Source organism: Anser cygnoides, chromosome 14, assembly GCF_040182565.1.
Source record: "Anser cygnoides isolate HZ-2024a breed goose chromosome 14, Taihu_goose_T2T_genome, whole genome shotgun sequence".
Classification (NCBI taxonomy): domain Eukaryota; kingdom Metazoa; phylum Chordata; class Aves; order Anseriformes; family Anatidae; genus Anser; species Anser cygnoides.
Genome location: NC_089886.1, coordinates 20050385 through 20066809, shown reverse-complemented (window position 1 = coordinate 20066809; position 16425 = coordinate 20050385). Strand labels below are relative to the sequence as shown.

Here is a 16425-nt window from a genome sequence, read left to right as displayed (position 1 = left end):
TCAACTGGAAGGGGAAGAAGCAGGAAATGAAATGACATCTATATGGAATGGCATCTATGTGGTTTTACAGGTGGTGCTTTTTCTGATGTCCAGCTAGATACGAAGACCTTTAGCTTCACATCATTTTTCTCCTCTTCCTAGCACCTTGGCTCGAATCCCCTGCTTACACAGCACACACACACAGTGGTGTTGGAGGCAAAGTCCACTCCGTAAACCTGCAGTGTGGGAGGAAGCTCTGCAATTAGGACACACCTGCCAGCACATTCTCGAGCAAGCTATTTTTTTCCAAGTGTTTTTGTTTCCAATATGAATGGCTGATAGCAGCGTGTGGTCGTGAAGTCCTTTCAAAACGGGAATGAAATCCAAAGAACAGCAATAATAATGGAGAAAGATTAAATAAAGGAAACACAACTTTCCTGTACAAACACACTGCTCCGAGCAGAACCTCCTGCCTGCCGGTACTGGGCATACCCAGAGCTGTCGCGCTTTGCATGGCTGGAAGCTGTGTTTGTTTTCAGAGCAAGCCCTGGCTAGCTCACAGCACATCCGCTGTGTTCCCAGAGAGCCCCCTGATGGCTTTGGCGTTCACTGAGCAGCCTGAGCTTTAAGGTTTTGCGTAGCTGGAAAAATCCCTGCGCTCTGAGCCATCGGCAGCAAACAGCTTTGGGGCGAGATGTCAGCGGGCTGTCATCACCCTGCGCAGGGGCATCGCCCTGTCCCGGACCAGCCACTGAGCTCCCAAGCGGCAGAGGGTGTGAACGGGGCCGGGCAGTGGTGGAGGTGGCTCTGGGAGAAGCTTCCTGGAAAAACAGGCGTGCGGCGAGGCTGCACCAACCTGGTGTGCAGCAGGAGAAGGCAGCCCTGCCCTGCCGCCCCCGCCGCACTGCGCCCTCCCATGCGCCTTCCCCTCCAAGCTCACTGGGTGTCGTGTTTGCAGGGTCTGAGGGCTGGCTGGCCACGAGGACAGAGCACACTGGGGCCCTACAGATCAGCTTAATGGGAGCGCCAAACCTGGGAACACAACTGTGCTGGGCTAGCCTTCACCTATTTGCTTTTCCCTTGTAACCAGAGCCCAGCAGTGGCAGCCAGCCCACTCCCTCGCCTTCCCGGCTCCCCAGGGAGCCCTGGAGTGGTGATAGAGCTGTGACACCTGTCACAGAGCCACCCGTGTGGAGCCACACAGCCCCAGCCCTGGGCTGGACGGGAGGAAATCAAGAAGGAAACCGTTCACACCGGGGAAAACAACTCGGCAGCACAGTGGTCTTGCAAGGAAATCCCCTGAGCCATGTTTCCAAGCGTCTGAAAAAATGGATTGGAATTGAAAACGTGCCGGGGGAACACCCACAGTGTGAGCCAGCCGGGGCGGAGCGGGCAGCCAGGAATGCTGCCCTGCTGCCCCAGCCCGTCGGGGCAAAGGACATAGCCAGGAGGGGAGCACTGCCTGGCCAGGGCTCCGTCCGCACCTGGGGGAGCCTGTGCCAGGCCCTGGTGTGATAAGGCAGCCGGTGCTGATGTGGGCAGAGAGGTGGTGATGTGCCTCGAGGGGCGACGGCTTTGTCGGACATGGTGTCATTGCACCTGCCCAAGGACGGAGCTGGGAAACTCGTGACAGCACTGCAATGCTGGCCCAAAGGCCTCCTGGCTGGGCACCTCACTGCTTCACAGGTACTTGGGCGAGGCTAGAATCGCTGCTGCAGGGGAGGAAGAACACCTGTATCCCTGAAGTCCCAGCCAGGTAAGGCCCTCGCTGCCTGTCCGTGTGTGGGTCACTTGCGTGCTCCCGTGGCTGTGTCTCCCCCGGTGCACCCCTCCATAAGGCAGCGTGTGAGCCCTTTCTGTGGTGCCACTTTTGGGACGCTGTGTGTCAGCCCGGAAAAAGCCCAGTGTGGCTGTCACCTCCCTTCGGCTGGGCTGGGGATGAGCACAAGGCTGCGGGAGCCGGCTGTGCATCAGGCTCTGCCCTCTCATAGCTTGTTTGCAGGGCTGCAAGCACGGCGCAAGCAAAAAATAAATACGTATATCTACAAAATTAACACCAAACGCCTGTGGCTGCTGGCTGCACCACCTGTGGCACCACTTCCTTCGTTTCTGTTTGCTCCAAGCCCTCCCTGCGGCTGAGCAGTGGGGCACTGGCAGCGGGGCCAAGGGGATGCCCCAGCCCGGGGGGGGGGGGGTTGTCGGGGCGCGGGGATCCCGCTGGGGCTGGGGGGGCTCTGGGGCGGAGGCCGGGCACCTGCAGCAAGCTCGGGGCCGGGAGCACAGGGCGGCAGGAGCGAAGGCAGCAGGCACCGGGACACCAGGGGCCGCGCTCGCTCGCAGCGGGGGGGAACCTGCGCCTGCTGCGGGCGCGCTGCGGGCACAGCTACCGGGGGGGGGGGGCTCTGCTCCCGGCCCCCCGAAGCCCCCAGCTCCTGGGGAAGCCGGGACCCTGCCGGACACCCTCAGCCCTCGCTGGGGGCCGGCCCTGCCCGCCCGCGGCCCCGCCGCCGTGACGCAGCGGGTTTATCATTAGCGCCCCCCCCAGCAGCGGGAGCGCGGATCCCGGCGCCAGCCCCTGCCTCGGCCGCAGGTAAGAGCCGGGGGGAGCCGGGGGCTCGCAGCCGGCCCTGCTCTGCCCCCCCGGGGGGGTGGGGGGGTGGGATTTAGGGTGCTGGGCCCGGGGTGCTGCCAGCCCCAGGCGCAGCGGGCAGGGATGCTGCGAGCCGGGGGGGCGCCGGGGGAGGCAGGCAGGGAGGGGAGCGGGGGATCAACCCGCTCGGCAGTCCGCTCGCTGCTGAGTTTGGATTTTATTCTTCCTCTGGGGTGTCAGATGGAAGGGGGGGAGAGGTTTCCTCAGCCTGGGAATGATCCCCAGGGATGCTGGCACAGGGACCAGTGACACCCCAGGGCAGCCGCACGGATGCTGCCGTAGGGACTGGTGACACCGCAGGTGCTGGCGTAGGGACCAGCGACACCCCGAAACCCCAGGGAAACCAGCACAGGGCAGCAGCGGGGGCTCAGGGAGTGGGGCTGGACCCTCAGCTCTGCCCTCACCTCGGTCCCCGCACCTGCGTGCCCAGCACCACACAGAGCTCACAGCCAGCTCTGCCAGCCCCAGCCATTCGCTTGTTTAACGACGTTTGGTGGCATCCCTCTGACTGGGCACCTCCATGGTACCCAGAAGGATGCAGGACCCTGCTCCCCATGCCCCACCGCAGCCGACGTGCAGATATACCCAATATGCATAGGGCAGGGATGCCTGCTCATGGGGTGAAGTTCTGCAAGGTGGGCAGAGGTGCCATGCCTTCCCTCTCAGCGTATGTCCCTTGCCAAGCCCAGGGCTCCTCCAGAGCAGCTCTGGGCTTTGCTAGGCAGGGTCATCCATGCTACCCAGTGCTCACAGCCACATTGCCCGCTATTTGCTAGAGCAGACCCCGAGCAGAGGCTCCGGTTTGTCCTCAGCCCCCTGCTCCCCTGCAGGTGCCCGGGGCTTTCTGCACCCGTGGGACCGCGGTGCTGTGCAGCTGCATGCTGGGGGCCGTGCTGGCGTGGGCCGGGCTGTTTCTCTCTCTCTCAAGGCCTCCTGCCTCACGCTGCCAGGTCACAGCACTATCTGTGCTGCCTTGAGAGCTGCACCTTCCTCCTCGGCATCAGCATGAAGAGGGGACATTCCCCAGGAAGGGAAATGCCATGAATCAGCTTCCACTTTTCTTGTTCTCTGAGGGCAGAGGGAGCTGGAGCAGGCACCGCAGTGCAAAGCACCAGGGGCTTCCAGTGCCTCTGGCAAAGGCACCCACGCCTTTGCCCACTTCTTCCCTCCCCCTCACCCCCCAGTAAATCAGCTCTGCCTAGCACAGAAACGCCTGTTGTTCAGGCACTGCAAAAACACTCTTTGTACTTTGAATAGGACTCTTGAATGCGAGGCAGCACGCCAGGCGCTGCCACAGCAATATCAGCCAGCCTGGGCAGTGCCAGCGCGGGCACGGAGGTGTTGAAGCCCCAGGCTGCTCTCGGGGCAGGGGGGCAGAGCTGGTGCTGGGGGTGCTGCTGCAGCCCCCTGCCTGCAGCCAGGGCTGCCCTTGTCTGCTCCCAGCCGCTGGAATTTGGGCACGGGTGCTCGGCAAGTCCCCGCCTGCCTCACGTGGGTGCCTGCCCTTGAGAGCTGGCTTGCTCCTCACCTGCAGTGTTTTTATGGTTTTATGGTTTTGGAGTATGGCACCGCAGCTTGTGTGTCCTGTGCAACAAGCGTGCATCCCGGAGATGTGCCCGGGGACGTGCTCCCTGCCCTGGTACAGGGGGACCGAGCGTGGGCACCAAGCCAGACCCCGTAGAACAGTCCCTGCTCAGCCCATGACCTGAACACACCTGCCCTTGCAGAGCATCCCGCCGGCATGGCGAGCCCCCACACCGAAGAGCCGCCCACCAAGGGCACAGCCGACCCCGACGCACACATCTACGAGGAGGTTACGCTCTGCGAGAGGATGGAGCTCAGCCAGCGGCTGGCTGTGGAGGAGCTGATCACCACCGAGGCCAGCTACGTGCACAACCTCCAGCTGTGCCTGTCGGACATCCGGGCACACCTCCAGCAGAAGCAGGTGAGGGGGGCTGTCGGCACCTTTGCTGAGGCTGGGGACTGTAGGGTGAGCCCATCGAGAGTGGTGGGGCACCCGAATCCTGGCAAGGCCAGTGCTGAGCACAGCTGCGAGGTCACTGCCTGCTCACCCTGCTCTCCCAGCCTCCCCAGATGCCTCCATCAGCCAAGGTCCTCTGTTGGACAGTCATCAGGTCTGACCCAGTACAGCCATCCTAAGGCTCTAACTGGTACCTTTGTAATGTTAGAAAGGCCTCATTGTCCTGCTTGGGAACAAAACCAGCTCTCAGTATCTCCAAATGCCTCCTGGAATGGAGCATTTCCAGCTCCTCAAATGTCATGTGAGGCAGCTGGAAGGACGCTGGTGCTTGGGAGGGTGGGCGTGACTCTGGGATGCAAGATCCACCTCCACCTCATTTATTTGGCTTGTTCTGGGGCAACTTTGTTCCCTTCAGCTGCCTGATTTTGACCTGGAAGGACTCTTCTCCAACATTGACGACATCCTTCACCTCTCCAGACAGTTTCTCAGGGGGCTTGAGGCCACGGCTGCGCAGGAGCACGATCAGCTGCTGGGCATCAGTAAGTGGGGCAGTGCCAAGAGCAGATCCACGCCAGTGGCCCCTCTGCAGCCAGGGGTCTCTGCTGGATTTCTGACCTGCAGAAAGCGAGTGCTTGGGGGCAGCGTCGGGCCCAGCCCGGCAGAGGTGCCTGGGGGTGCAGAGCTGTCTCGGTGTGCGGGACGAGACCCCTCCCCATGGGAAAGGAGCAGCCTCTCCAGCCTGGCCCTCCTTCCCCAGGCACCCTGTTCCAGGAGTTCAAAGAGGAGATGGAGACCGTTTACAAGATCTACTGCGCCAGCTATGAGCACGCCCTCCTGCTGGTGGAGAGCTACCGCAAGGACCCCAGGCTGCAGGAGGAGATCATGGACACCCTGAATGCAACCGTGTAGGTACCTGCTGCCGAGACTACCTCCTCCCTCTCCATGGTTTGCCTGCTGGCCTTGCCCTTCTAAACAAGCTGCCTTCTCGGTGCCCAGGAGCACGCACCCATGCTGAGTGCAGGATCATCATGGCATTGCCTGCTGTAGTTGCTGGCAGCCTCTCCTGCATCCTCTGGGACCTACCAAACTGGCACTACAGCCTGGGGGTCTCTTATGGCAGAACCCGAAGCAAGGGATGGGGTGGCACCCACAGCCCCTGCCCGCTCCTCACCCCCACATCGCTCCCATCCAAAGGGCTGTGCCCACGGAGGGCATGCACTCCCCGGTGTCACTAGAGAGACAGGCTGGCCCTAGGGGACTGCTCCAGCCCTATCAACGTGGTCACGAGCACTGCCAGCAGCAGGAATGGCAGCGGAGGAGCCGCTGGGGTTTCCTGCTGCTTGGAGCACTGCTGACATGACTCCTGAGGCCGGTTGTGTGGGAAGGAGGGGGCCCTGCCTGCATACCCCGTGCCTGGCAGCTGGACAAGCCCAGTACTCTTCGGGGAGGCCAGGAACCCTCCTGGGGCTGGCACTGCCTTCAGGGCTGGGGGTGACAGCAGCCCCCTGCCAGCACTGCCCAGGGGGGCACAGCTGGTGGGGAGCTGGGATTCATGGCCACAAACCCCACCAGGACTGCAGGCACAGCTCACCTGCAGGTCCAAGGCAGCAAATCTCTCCTGGTGCTGGAGAGGCTCCGTTTTCTCCCCAAAATGCTTGCAGAGAAGCATGGAGAGGCAGCAGGGCAGGAGGGCTGCTCTTTCCCATCGGCCTCACGAAATTCCCCTCTCCACCAGGCCTCATACGAGCGCCTCGGACCTCAGCTTCTTCCTGGTGATGCCAGTGCAGAGGATCACCAAATACCCACTGCTGCTGGGCAAGATCCTGGAGAACACCCCCGCCGGCACCAGCACCCACCAGGCCCTCGCCGCAGCCGTCAGCGCCATGGCCCAGGCCAATGCCAACATCAATGAGTACAAGCGGCAGCGGGAAGTGGGTGAGTGGGGGCACGGTTAGGGCAGGGGGCACGGTACTGGCAATGGACTCGGTGCCTGGGAAGCCTCAGTCCAACCCCAGTCGTGCCCTGATGTTTTTGCGTTAATTCCTGCTCAAGTCCAAGCTCTCCCTTCCTCCTGCCCTCTGGTGGAGCTGCAGCAGGGGTGGTGTGCCGGCAGCTCCTGGCACTGTGCTCATTAAGAGGGCCGCAAGGCACCACTGGTCCTGCTCGGACAAATGCCACCCTGGCCAAGCTGCAGGGGCAGGGTGGCACGGGGTGGGGGGGGGGGCGCACAGAACTGGTCTGCCTGCATTCCCCGGGCTGGGGAATCGGGAGGAACAGCCCTGCCCTTGGGACAGGAGAAATCAAGCTCCCCACAAACGGGAACTCACTTTTCTTTCTGGTTTTCATGGTAATTTCCCCGGGGCTGCCCTTCTTTGATGTGGGCTGTGCTTATCCTGTTGATCAGCCCCAGCCTCGCTGCTGTTCGCACCTCGTAGTTTCCCTGCTTTGCCAGGCTGCTGAGGATGCTCTTACAACTTCTCCAGCCGTGTCTCGTTTTCCTCTCATTCCCAGCAGCTTCCAACCAGCTGCCCCAGCACGCACCGAGGCCTCTCAGGCTGCGAGGCAGAGCCAGGACAAGGGACACATCTGCCTGCAGCGAAACTGCCAGCACACAGCGCTGCATCAAACCCAGAGCCAGATCTGCTGTGCTGGGTTAGATCTGTGTCTGCCAGGGGCTGTGGGCAGGATTTTGGGTCCCTGCTGTCCTATGAGCAATGAACAATGCACCCTCAGGGTCCTGTGGATGCTGTAGGGGAGGGCAGTTGTGCGAGCAGCCCCTTTGCCCGTTCCCCTGCAGAGCCAGTGCTGGGCCCCCGGGGACGCCTGGCCCCTCACCAGCTTTTTTCCCTCCCCACATCATGTCTCCCCCGAGGCAGCGACCAAATACAACAAGGCTGAGCACCTGACGCTGCGGGACCGCCTGGCTCGCCTCAACACCCACTCCATTGCCAAGAAGACCACGCGGCTGAGCCGGCTCCTCATGCACGAGGCCGGCTTCGTGAGCAAGGTGCGAGCCCGCCCGTCCGTGACCAGCACCCGCTGCTCCTCCTCTGGCTGCTTCTGGCACTTTCCTCCCATACCCAAGGTGGGGAGAGCCGAGCCTGGCCGATGCTGACGCCCAGTGGCCCGTGCTACCATACGAGCCCCTGTCCCACTGCCAAGTGACCTAAGGGTGGCTCCTGCTGCCCCATTGCAAGGGTCAGGAATGCAGGTACAGAGCTCCCTGCCTGCCTCCGTGGGAGCTGCAGGCATTACAGGGAAGCACCTTGACCTCCAGAAGCCCTGCAGACCCTTGGGCATCCCAACAAAAGCAAACAAACCCAGTGGCAGGGAGCACTGCTTGCAGCTGTGGCATTTTCCCCAACACCACCACAACCCCATGCAGTGCCCTGCTCCCGCGTGCATCCCACACACCCCAGACCTTGGCCCTTTTCAAACTCCTGCAGCCCCTCAGGGTCTCCCCCTCCTCATCCCCCAGCTTCATCACCCCTGCCTGAACCCTTCCCTGGCCTGCCTGAGCCAGGGACAAGCTGCCCCTTGTCTTGCAGACAGAGGACAAGGAATATGACAACCTGGAGGAGAAGTTCCAGAGCGTGGCATCCAGTGTGGCTGGGCTGAAGGAGAACGTGGCATCCTATATGGCACATTTAGAGGTAAAACCCTGACCGCTTGCAGGGGACTGGCCCCATCCAGGCCTCAGGACGCATTTCAGAGGGTTGCAGAACACTTCCAAGCAAGGAAACAGCAGCTGGAAATGTTCAGGGACTTGCAGCTCTCAGCTAAAATGAATTGTTGTGCTGGGGGCTTGCACAATATCTGAGGATCGCTCCTGTCCAGGGGAGGTTAAAACAAAGGCGTCATCGGCAGAGTTGGGTGTCTATTGGGAGCAATCAGTCCTTATGCTGATCATTACTGCAAGGCATCAAACAGCTGAAAGTGCTAAATGTTGTTCAGCCTGGAAACTCTTGCATTAAGAGACAGAAGGCAGAAGTGTCCCCAAATCAGGCACAACAGCAGACTTCCTTTTGGAGGTGCCCTGGGTCAGTAATTGCTATGATTTTCTCATTGAAATCCCTCAGGGCATCTGAAGGAAATGAAAGTATGAGTGATGGCAAAGCTTGCAGTCCCCAGACACTATTACCAGGAAAATCTCAGGAAATGGCAGAGGGTTCAGAGAGCAGAAATTCGAAGGGTGGAAAGATCTTGTCATGAAAATATTGAGAAAGGTTCCCCAGGTTGGATTGGGATGGAGGAAAATGGGACAGGAAAACTCCCTGGAGCCCAAAGAGTGGGTAAAAAGGACGGAAAACAAGAGGATGGCAATCTGCACACCAGTGAGATGTGGCAGGGTCTGACTGTTCCCCAGGATATCGTGTGTGCCTGGAAACCTGCCTGGCACTGCCCCTCGGGGAGCTGCATCTCCATAAGTCACCTCCTTGGCTTCAACCAGGGCATCAGGGGTCTGCAGACAGGCCTGGCAGCCTGGGAAATAAGCTGGGGTAGGAGTCGTGCTGGGCTTGGATGTTGGGGAAGGTGCCTGCTGCACCTGTGCCATGTCTCTTTCCCTTGGAAAGCTTCTTGCAGCCATCCCAGGGAGTCACTGAAGATATTCCCGTAGGGCAGGGGTGGCCTGGCCTCTCCCCACGCTGGCTGGCAGGGCTCTGTGCATGTGTGCCCCTAGCACAAAGCAGAAGCAAACCTTGCTTCATACATCGCCACGAGCACCTCTGCAGGGCTGGGGAGCAGCACACAGAGCAGTGATCAGAGCTGCCACCTCCTGCTCACAGGGTCAAACCCTTTTGTATTTCCATCTCCAGTCCCTTCTGTGGCAGGGAGGGCCACAAAGGAGAGGTATCCTTTCCCTTCCCACCCCTCATGCTCTCCATAAATGCTTTGCACACAAACACAAGGAAGCCCCCAAGCTGCTGGAGCACCAAACCCAAGAGTCAGGGCGGTGTGCCTTTGGGAACGTGGGTGTAGGGGAATGTGGTGGGCTGGTGCTGGGCAGCGTCTGGAGGCCAGCCCCGATCGCTTCCTCCTTTTCAGGCGTTCCTGGTGCCTGCCCCACACAAGCGAGAGCTGCAGATGGAGGAGGGCCCTGCCCAGCAGTACCACCGCCTCGCAGAGCACCTCCACCGCGCTGTTTTCCCCGAGTTTGTGAGTGCTCCTTCCCCACAGGTCTCCAGGGTCACAAGCAAGCATTACCAGGGCTGGCTGCTCCCCAGGGGCAGGGGAGCCAGGAGCTGAGGGCGGCCCCAGTGCAGGCAGCGTCCTCACCAGCAGGCGCAGCCCCGGGGGGCCTGTGGAGCCCCGGTTTTGTGTTATGGCCAGTGTGACTGCTCTACCAAGGGGCTGCTTTGGTGGGCGTCCCATGTGCCTGCAGGGAAGGACACCTCGGGAGCGCCCTACTCCACACAAGCCCTCCAACCGGTCCCCCAGGCCTTTCCTAATGCACAAGACAGCGCCCCGTGCAGACGGCTGGGCCTGCTGGGGTTCACGTGGAGATTTGGGTCCTCTTGCCCCACAGAAGCGACGCCTGGACAGGCTGGTCTGGCAGCCCCTCTGCAGCCTCTCGGAGATGCTGGTGGGGCCACAGCAGCTGGTCAAGAAGCGCCTGGACAAGCTGCTGGACTACGAGGAGATCCAGGAGCGCAAGAGCGAGCTGGGCAGTGTGACGTATGACGAGGAAGCTGCCATGAACACCTACCTTGCCATCAATGCCCTGCTCGTGGCCGAGCTCCCGCGGTTCAACCAGGTGGCTGTGCAGCTCCTGGGGCAGGTGCTGGGCTCCCTCTGCGTCCTGCACCAGGACCTGGCTGCGGAGGTCCTGCACGAGGCGGAAAAGGAGCTGAAGCAGGTGAGGGAGGCTCTTCAGCGTGGGGGCACATGCTGGTGTACGTGCTGAGCCTGACCTGCCTTCGGGCCGTGAGGGCCCTTAGGGCTCGCTGTGTCCCTGGCCTGCCCTGCAGGCACGCAGCTCCCTGTCCAGCACTTGTAAGCGATCCCTCCTCCCTGTCGTCCAGGGAAAGCCAAATTTTCTCTTCCTCGCTGCCAGGAGCTGTCCTGTTCTCTGTTGGAGGGTAGCGCTAGTAATTTGTTGATGTGGTGCTGGGAGAATCAGTGCTCGCTCTGAGCTCTGGAGAGCTCTGTGCTGGGAAGGGGAAGGAGGAGGAGGACAAGGAGGAGGAGGAGAGCTCCTGGCCTGGAGAAGGAGCATTGCTTGGGCCCCCAAACCCTGGGAGATGCCTCCCGGGAGGCCTCACCCCACGGGCACCGTGAGCCTGCTGTTGGCAAGCGATGGCTCTGCTCAGGGATGAGCATGGCTCTGGCCTGAGCCGTGACCAAGACGAGGACGTGGTGCAGCCGCACCTCAGGCACTGCTGGCATGTCCCCAGTGGTGGGGCTGGGTTCCCCTTGCTCGGCCTGGGGGCTTGTGGTGCAGAGCCCTGAGCTAGACCCTCCTGTGTCCCTCAGGGTGAGGTGTTACAGGCTGGGGGCTCAGGACAGGACCTGGGCACTGCTCCTTTGGGTGCAGCCCAACGGCTCACAGCCAGAGGGCAGCAGCTCTTGTTGCTGAGGGGGGTTGGATCTCAACTGCAAGGTGCATCTTTAGCACTCTGTTCTCTTGCTTTGTCACCTCTTTTCTTCTTGCTCCTTTTTTTCTGACCCTACCCGCAGCTCTGTGCATCCCTACAGGCCCCTCTGACCTCAGGGTCTGTCTTCACAGCTGCCCCATGGCCACATGCCTCTGCCTGCTTTCTGGAGGCTGGTGGAGGACACTCTGCAGCAGGCTGGTGCCCAGCTCCGTACGTTCACCCAGGCGTTTGAGACGGTCACACCAGGCCCCGTGACGCAGGTAGGAGCTGGGAGGGGTGCCCTGGGCCAGCAGGACTGAGGCTGCATGGTGCAGGACATCTCCCGGGGGGAGGCTGGCTCAGACAGCAGCACAGGAGGTCACTGCAGCCACAGCGTGCACATGGAGCATGCACGTGGAGCACCTCAGCCTGCTGCATGTCTGATTAAATGCTCCTGTGTCTCTTGCTCCCTGCCAGCCCCTGACCCCTGCTGAGGAGCGGAAGGTCCTTTCCCTCGTGAGCAAACATGGCCCAGACAAACTTTACCAAGTGACAAGCAACGTCAGCGGCAGCAAAGACTTGGACCTGACCTTGCAAAGGGGACAGATTGTGGCTCTGCTGCAACGCGTCGACACCAAGGGCAACACGAGCAGATGGCTGGTGGATGCTGGAGGTACTGCGAGCGCTGCGGGGAGGCTCTCCCTGCCATGGCACCAGGATCAGAAACCAAATCCGAACCATTTTCTCAGCTTGGGTGAAGGTGGCTCAGACCAAACCCAGCTCTGCTTTGCCAGCTACACCTGTAGCCTTTAGCTCTAAACCATGCGTTTCCACATTTGTTCCCCAAGGGAGCACTTGAGAATTGTCATGGCTGGGAAAGGAGAACCCTGTGCATGCAGAAACATCCTGAAACCCCTTTTTTTGGATTTTGCTGCTGGATGTCCCCTAGCAATGGGCCAGTTTAAGCAGGGCTCCTGTGCCATGAAAGGCAATAGCCAGGTTATCCTCCCTCTCTCCTCCAGCCAGCCCTACATGTGTCAGGCAGCAGGGCTGATTGAACGGTGTGTGTGTGTGCGTGTCCTCCAGGTCCCCGAGGGTTTGTGCCTGCTGCCAAACTGCAGCCCTATAGCCCGGTGCAAAGCCAGCAGCCCGGGATGCAGACACCAACCCTGGAGAGTGTCCCAGACAGAAGGCGACATTCATACGCATCACCTGAGGCTCCCAGGCCCCAGGTGGCCACGTTCACCCCGGCTTTCCAGGTGAGAGTGGAGGACACCCCTGGGGCTGTTCCTCATGACCCTGCTAGCTCGGTGCTTGTCCCTGCATGCGGGTGGGGATGTGGACCTGCTTTTCCAGCACGTGGGATCATATACATGTAGCTGTGTGCCTGGCAGGAGTGGCACAGCTGGGATTTGCCTTGCTGGGACCTGCTGTGGACAGAGCAAAGCGAGTTGTGCCTGGTGGGGTCCCCACCGTCCCTCCACTGATGGCAGGACTGTGCTGCCCTCTTGGAAATAGCCTCTGTGTCCCCTATAGATCCTGCCCTGCCTGTCCCTTCCCCTCTTGTCTCCTCTTCCCAGCAAGGGCTCCCTCACCTCCTTCACCTTCCGCAGGTGGTCGCTGGCTTCTCCTTTGCTGCCAGGAGTCCGCAGGAGGTCAGCCTGCAGGCGGGGCAGCCCGTGGTGGTGCTGGAGCCACATGACAAGAAGGGCAGTACGGAGTGGAGCCTGGTGGAGGTGAATGGCCAGAGGGGCTATGTGCCCTCCAGCTACCTGGTGACAGTCCCCGTGCAGGAGCCCATGGGCTGGAGCTTGCCCGTGTGAGCACTGTCAGCCCACCACCCCAGGGCACAGGCTTCGTGCTGCTTTCAGCTGAGAGCCATCCGCTTGGCACCCGAGGAGCTCGTCGCAGAGATGCTGAAGGGGGGTGGCTGCACGGCCCCGGGCTGGGGAAGCAGCAGGATATGGCCCAGGGCACATGGGCACAGGCACGGAGGTGGGGAGACGTGTTTTGTGCCGATGGGCACGAGGGCAGGAAGGCAGGAGGGTGGCGTGTCCCACGTGTGTTTGCTTACTGCTGGGAGACACAGAGGGAAGGCTCAGGACGGAGTGCCAGCAGGTGGCTGCAGGTTTGCAGGGGTTTGTTGAAATTTGTGTCAGTGGGAAAAATGTCCCTAGGGATGATGAGATGGAACTGTCCGTAGGTAGTTCAGGTCCAAGCTGCCAAGGCTGCAGTGCCACAGGGGGGCGAGGGGAGGTAGCTGGTGCTGCTCATTTGCTCTCCCAGCCCCAAGGGGTGAGCTGGGCTCTGCAGTACCAGCTATTCCTGCGCCGAACCTCAATGGCCATGGGACCTCACCTGCAGGCTCTGTCCCCAGGAGGTGCCCTTGGACATGGTGTGAGGCTGCGAGGCACCAACGTCCCTCACTTCTCCCAGAATATTTCCCAAACCCTTTGCACCCACTGCTGTCCCAAGCCTCGAGCTGCTCCCTCAGGGTGAGCGGAGGGCACAGGTCTCTTCCAGCCTAACCACAAGGAAAAATAAAGGGCACAAGAGTGCCTTTAAATAGCACGGCGAGGACACACTCTCCTAGGAGGAATGCTCTGGCCAGGCGGGCGGAACATGCTTGTGACCAGGGACGGGGGATGACGGGCAGGGACGGCTCCTGGCCAGGCGCCGGGGCCAAGGTTAGGCATTGGAGCAGGGCCATGCCCGTGGCAGATGCTCCCAGCCCGGGGTCTCGCCGTGCCCAGGGCTCTGCGGGGTGGCTCCTGCTGCCTGCGTCCTGCCCGCTGCCCTGCAAGGAGTTTGGTGCTGGCGCAGCGCTGGGGCTAATTCACATCCTGGACGTGGAGGCATTTGGATGGTGTCCACATGCAGGGTGTGCCAGCAGGGATCAAATCTGACCTGCTGGCCCCTGGCCCACTTGTTTGTGTGCTGGGGGGGTGCACAGTGGTCAAGGCAAGGCCAGTGTGGGTTAAACGGGGCTTCTTGTTGGCACAGAGGGCTGCAGAGCCCTGGGAGGGTCTGCAGAGCTGATATGTTGGCCTAGCATTGCGTTAGCTCCATGAGCACGGATTGTTTGCGGAGCAGGAGCTCCCTTCGTCCCCATGGCAGCTCCAGGCAGCATGCTGCAGACGTGCCCTGCCCCATCTTCCTGGTGTGCCGGATCCAGCCCTGTGCTCGGGGAGGCGCAGAGCTGCTCCCCTGCCTCTCTGCCCACTGCTTCGTCCCCAAGGACAACAGCATCCCCCATTCCCTTGCTCAGGTGGGAAGAGAGAGGCAAAAGAGGTGTCCCCGAGGAGCAGGGTGCCAGCACAGCCATGTTCCTGCAGGCAGGAGGTGGCTGCTCAGGCTCTGCTCTGCCCCTGCCTTGTCTCCCTGCCCAGGTGTGCACAGCCCCAGGGACACAGCAGGAGGCTTGGCAGGGCAGCAGCCGCAGTGTGCCTGCAGCTGGGCACACCGGGGGCAGGCAGGGATGGCCGTGAGCCCAGTCCAGCCAGCACCACAAAGAGGAGAGCAGCATCCGTGGAAGTCCCAAGCTAGGGTTCCCAAACGCTGACCCATCCCCACACCCCAGGGTGCAAGGAGGGGAGGAAACGTGCAGCAGTGTGCAGGGAGAGGGGCTGGATGCAGGAGCCGTGTGGCCCAGGGGAAGCAGGACCCCCAGGACCCGCCGGGAAAGCTGCCCACAGGGCCAGAAGGGGGCTGAGCTCCGCAGAGTGCGGCCCTGGGGCTGGGAGGTGGGAAGGGAGGTACGAGCAGCGCTGCTGGCTCCTGCCTTGCACAGCCAGCACCTGAATTGTCTAATAAAGTGTGAAATTGCTTTCATGCTCTGCTACCTTTGCTGAGACAGACCATCATTAAGGCCCTCCCTTCCCAGCCAGCAGCTGGCTGCTGCCTCTGTCCCTGCTGTCACGGCACTGCCAGATGAGCCGCCGGCTCGAGCTGTGCCCGGCTCAGCCCCACAGCAGTGCTGTGCCTGCTGGTACCCTCCAGCCAGTGCCTTGCCTCCTGCTCAGCCCCTTCCCAGAACATTGCGCCCAGCATTTGGCTGGCCGTGAAACCGTGCCACGGCACTGGGATGGGGGCTGCGGACCCTGACTTTCCCCCTGCCTGCCCTCTGCCTGCCCTGGGGGATGCCAGGAGGCGGTGCTCCCTGTGCCAGGCGCCTGGAGCCCTGCTGGACCCTTGCTCTGGCACTGCAGGAGAGCGGGGCTGTCCCCCCACCGCGCAGTGACTGATTGCTGCCGAACCACCGGGATGTGAGCAGGGACCATTCGCCGGCCTTAATAGCAATAATCAATCATCGTGCTGCTGCTCCAGGCCTGGCTGCTGTGCGAGGCCCTCCGGGACTGGGGGGGCTGCTGGGGGCTGCAGTGCCAGCAGGTGGATGTCCCCTGGAGGGGACACAGAGGTCTTGTGGTGGCTTTTCTTCCACCGGGAGGGCAGTCTGTGTCCCCTGTGGGAGAGGACATGCCAGCTGCTCTATGTCTGTGCACCTGGATCTGTGCAACCAGCAATTTTGGAGGGAGGATGGGGCTGTGCAAGGGCTGCGGGGGGCTCCCAGCTTGACCGTCCCCCCATTACCTGTGCCCAGGGAGCTGCCGAGTGGGAGCCAGAGGGAGCTGTGCGTGGGATTTGTGCAGCAACCTGCAGGAAATGCCAGGCAGCCAAGATACTTTGCCCCAGGGAAAAAAAAAAAAAAAAAAAAAAAAAAAGTCACATTTTCCAGCCGCTGATAAAGTTAAACCCTTGATCTGGTTAAAAATTTCGTCCCAAAGGGAAGCTGGGATGGGACGTGCTTGTCCTGGGATGTGCTGTGGAGGAGGCAAAGCCCTGTCTCAGCCCGGGCGCTGTCCTCACCATGCCCCCTGCACCTTCACGTAACCCTGTAACCCACGCCGCCTCCCCTTGCTGCAGCTCAGCCAAATGCCATCAGCTGGGGGGAGGCTTCTTGCCACCACAAAGCCAGCCTGTCCCCGACGTGATGTGAGCCAGCTGGAGCGGCCAGGCAGCACTGCCCACTGTGGGTAGCCAGGCGAGCACTCCGGCCCCGCTCTGCGCCACGCATCCCTGTCCCTGCTGCACCCCCGCAGCGTCCCTGGGCACAGAGCCCCTGAGCGGGGGTCCCGGGGCGATGCACCCTGCCCCCCCTGCTGGGCTTCCCCTGCCCCTCGGTGCGGGCGCTTCACCCTCCTGGCAGCCACTGACAGGTCCCTGCAGGCTCTCCCGTCCCC

The 16425-nt window shown here is 61.5% G+C and overlaps 1 protein-coding gene across 2 annotated transcripts; it reads left to right on the top strand.

Moving 5' to 3' along the window:
- The first annotated feature begins 956 nt into the window (after nt 1-956).
- On the top strand, nt 957-15026 carry ARHGEF37 (Rho guanine nucleotide exchange factor 37). Of its 2 annotated transcripts, none has more exons than XM_013178587.3 (13): nt 957-1735; nt 4357-4574; nt 5026-5149; nt 5368-5515; nt 6346-6545; nt 7487-7617; nt 8159-8263; nt 9657-9767; nt 10138-10467; nt 11338-11466; nt 11663-11858; nt 12272-12444; nt 12799-15026. In XM_013178587.3, exons 2-13 carry the CDS (start codon nt 4371-4373, stop codon nt 13006-13008), a joined length of 2061 nt encoding a protein of 686 aa, XP_013034041.2. In that variant the 5' UTR covers nt 957-1735; nt 4357-4370; the 3' UTR covers nt 13009-15026. The 2 variants fall into 2 exon arrangements, with proteins under 2 accessions (XP_013034041.2, XP_066833123.1); XM_066977022.1 differs by lacking the exon at nt 957-1735 and adding an exon at nt 2410-2569.
- Nucleotides 15027-16425: the final 1399 nt, after the last annotated feature.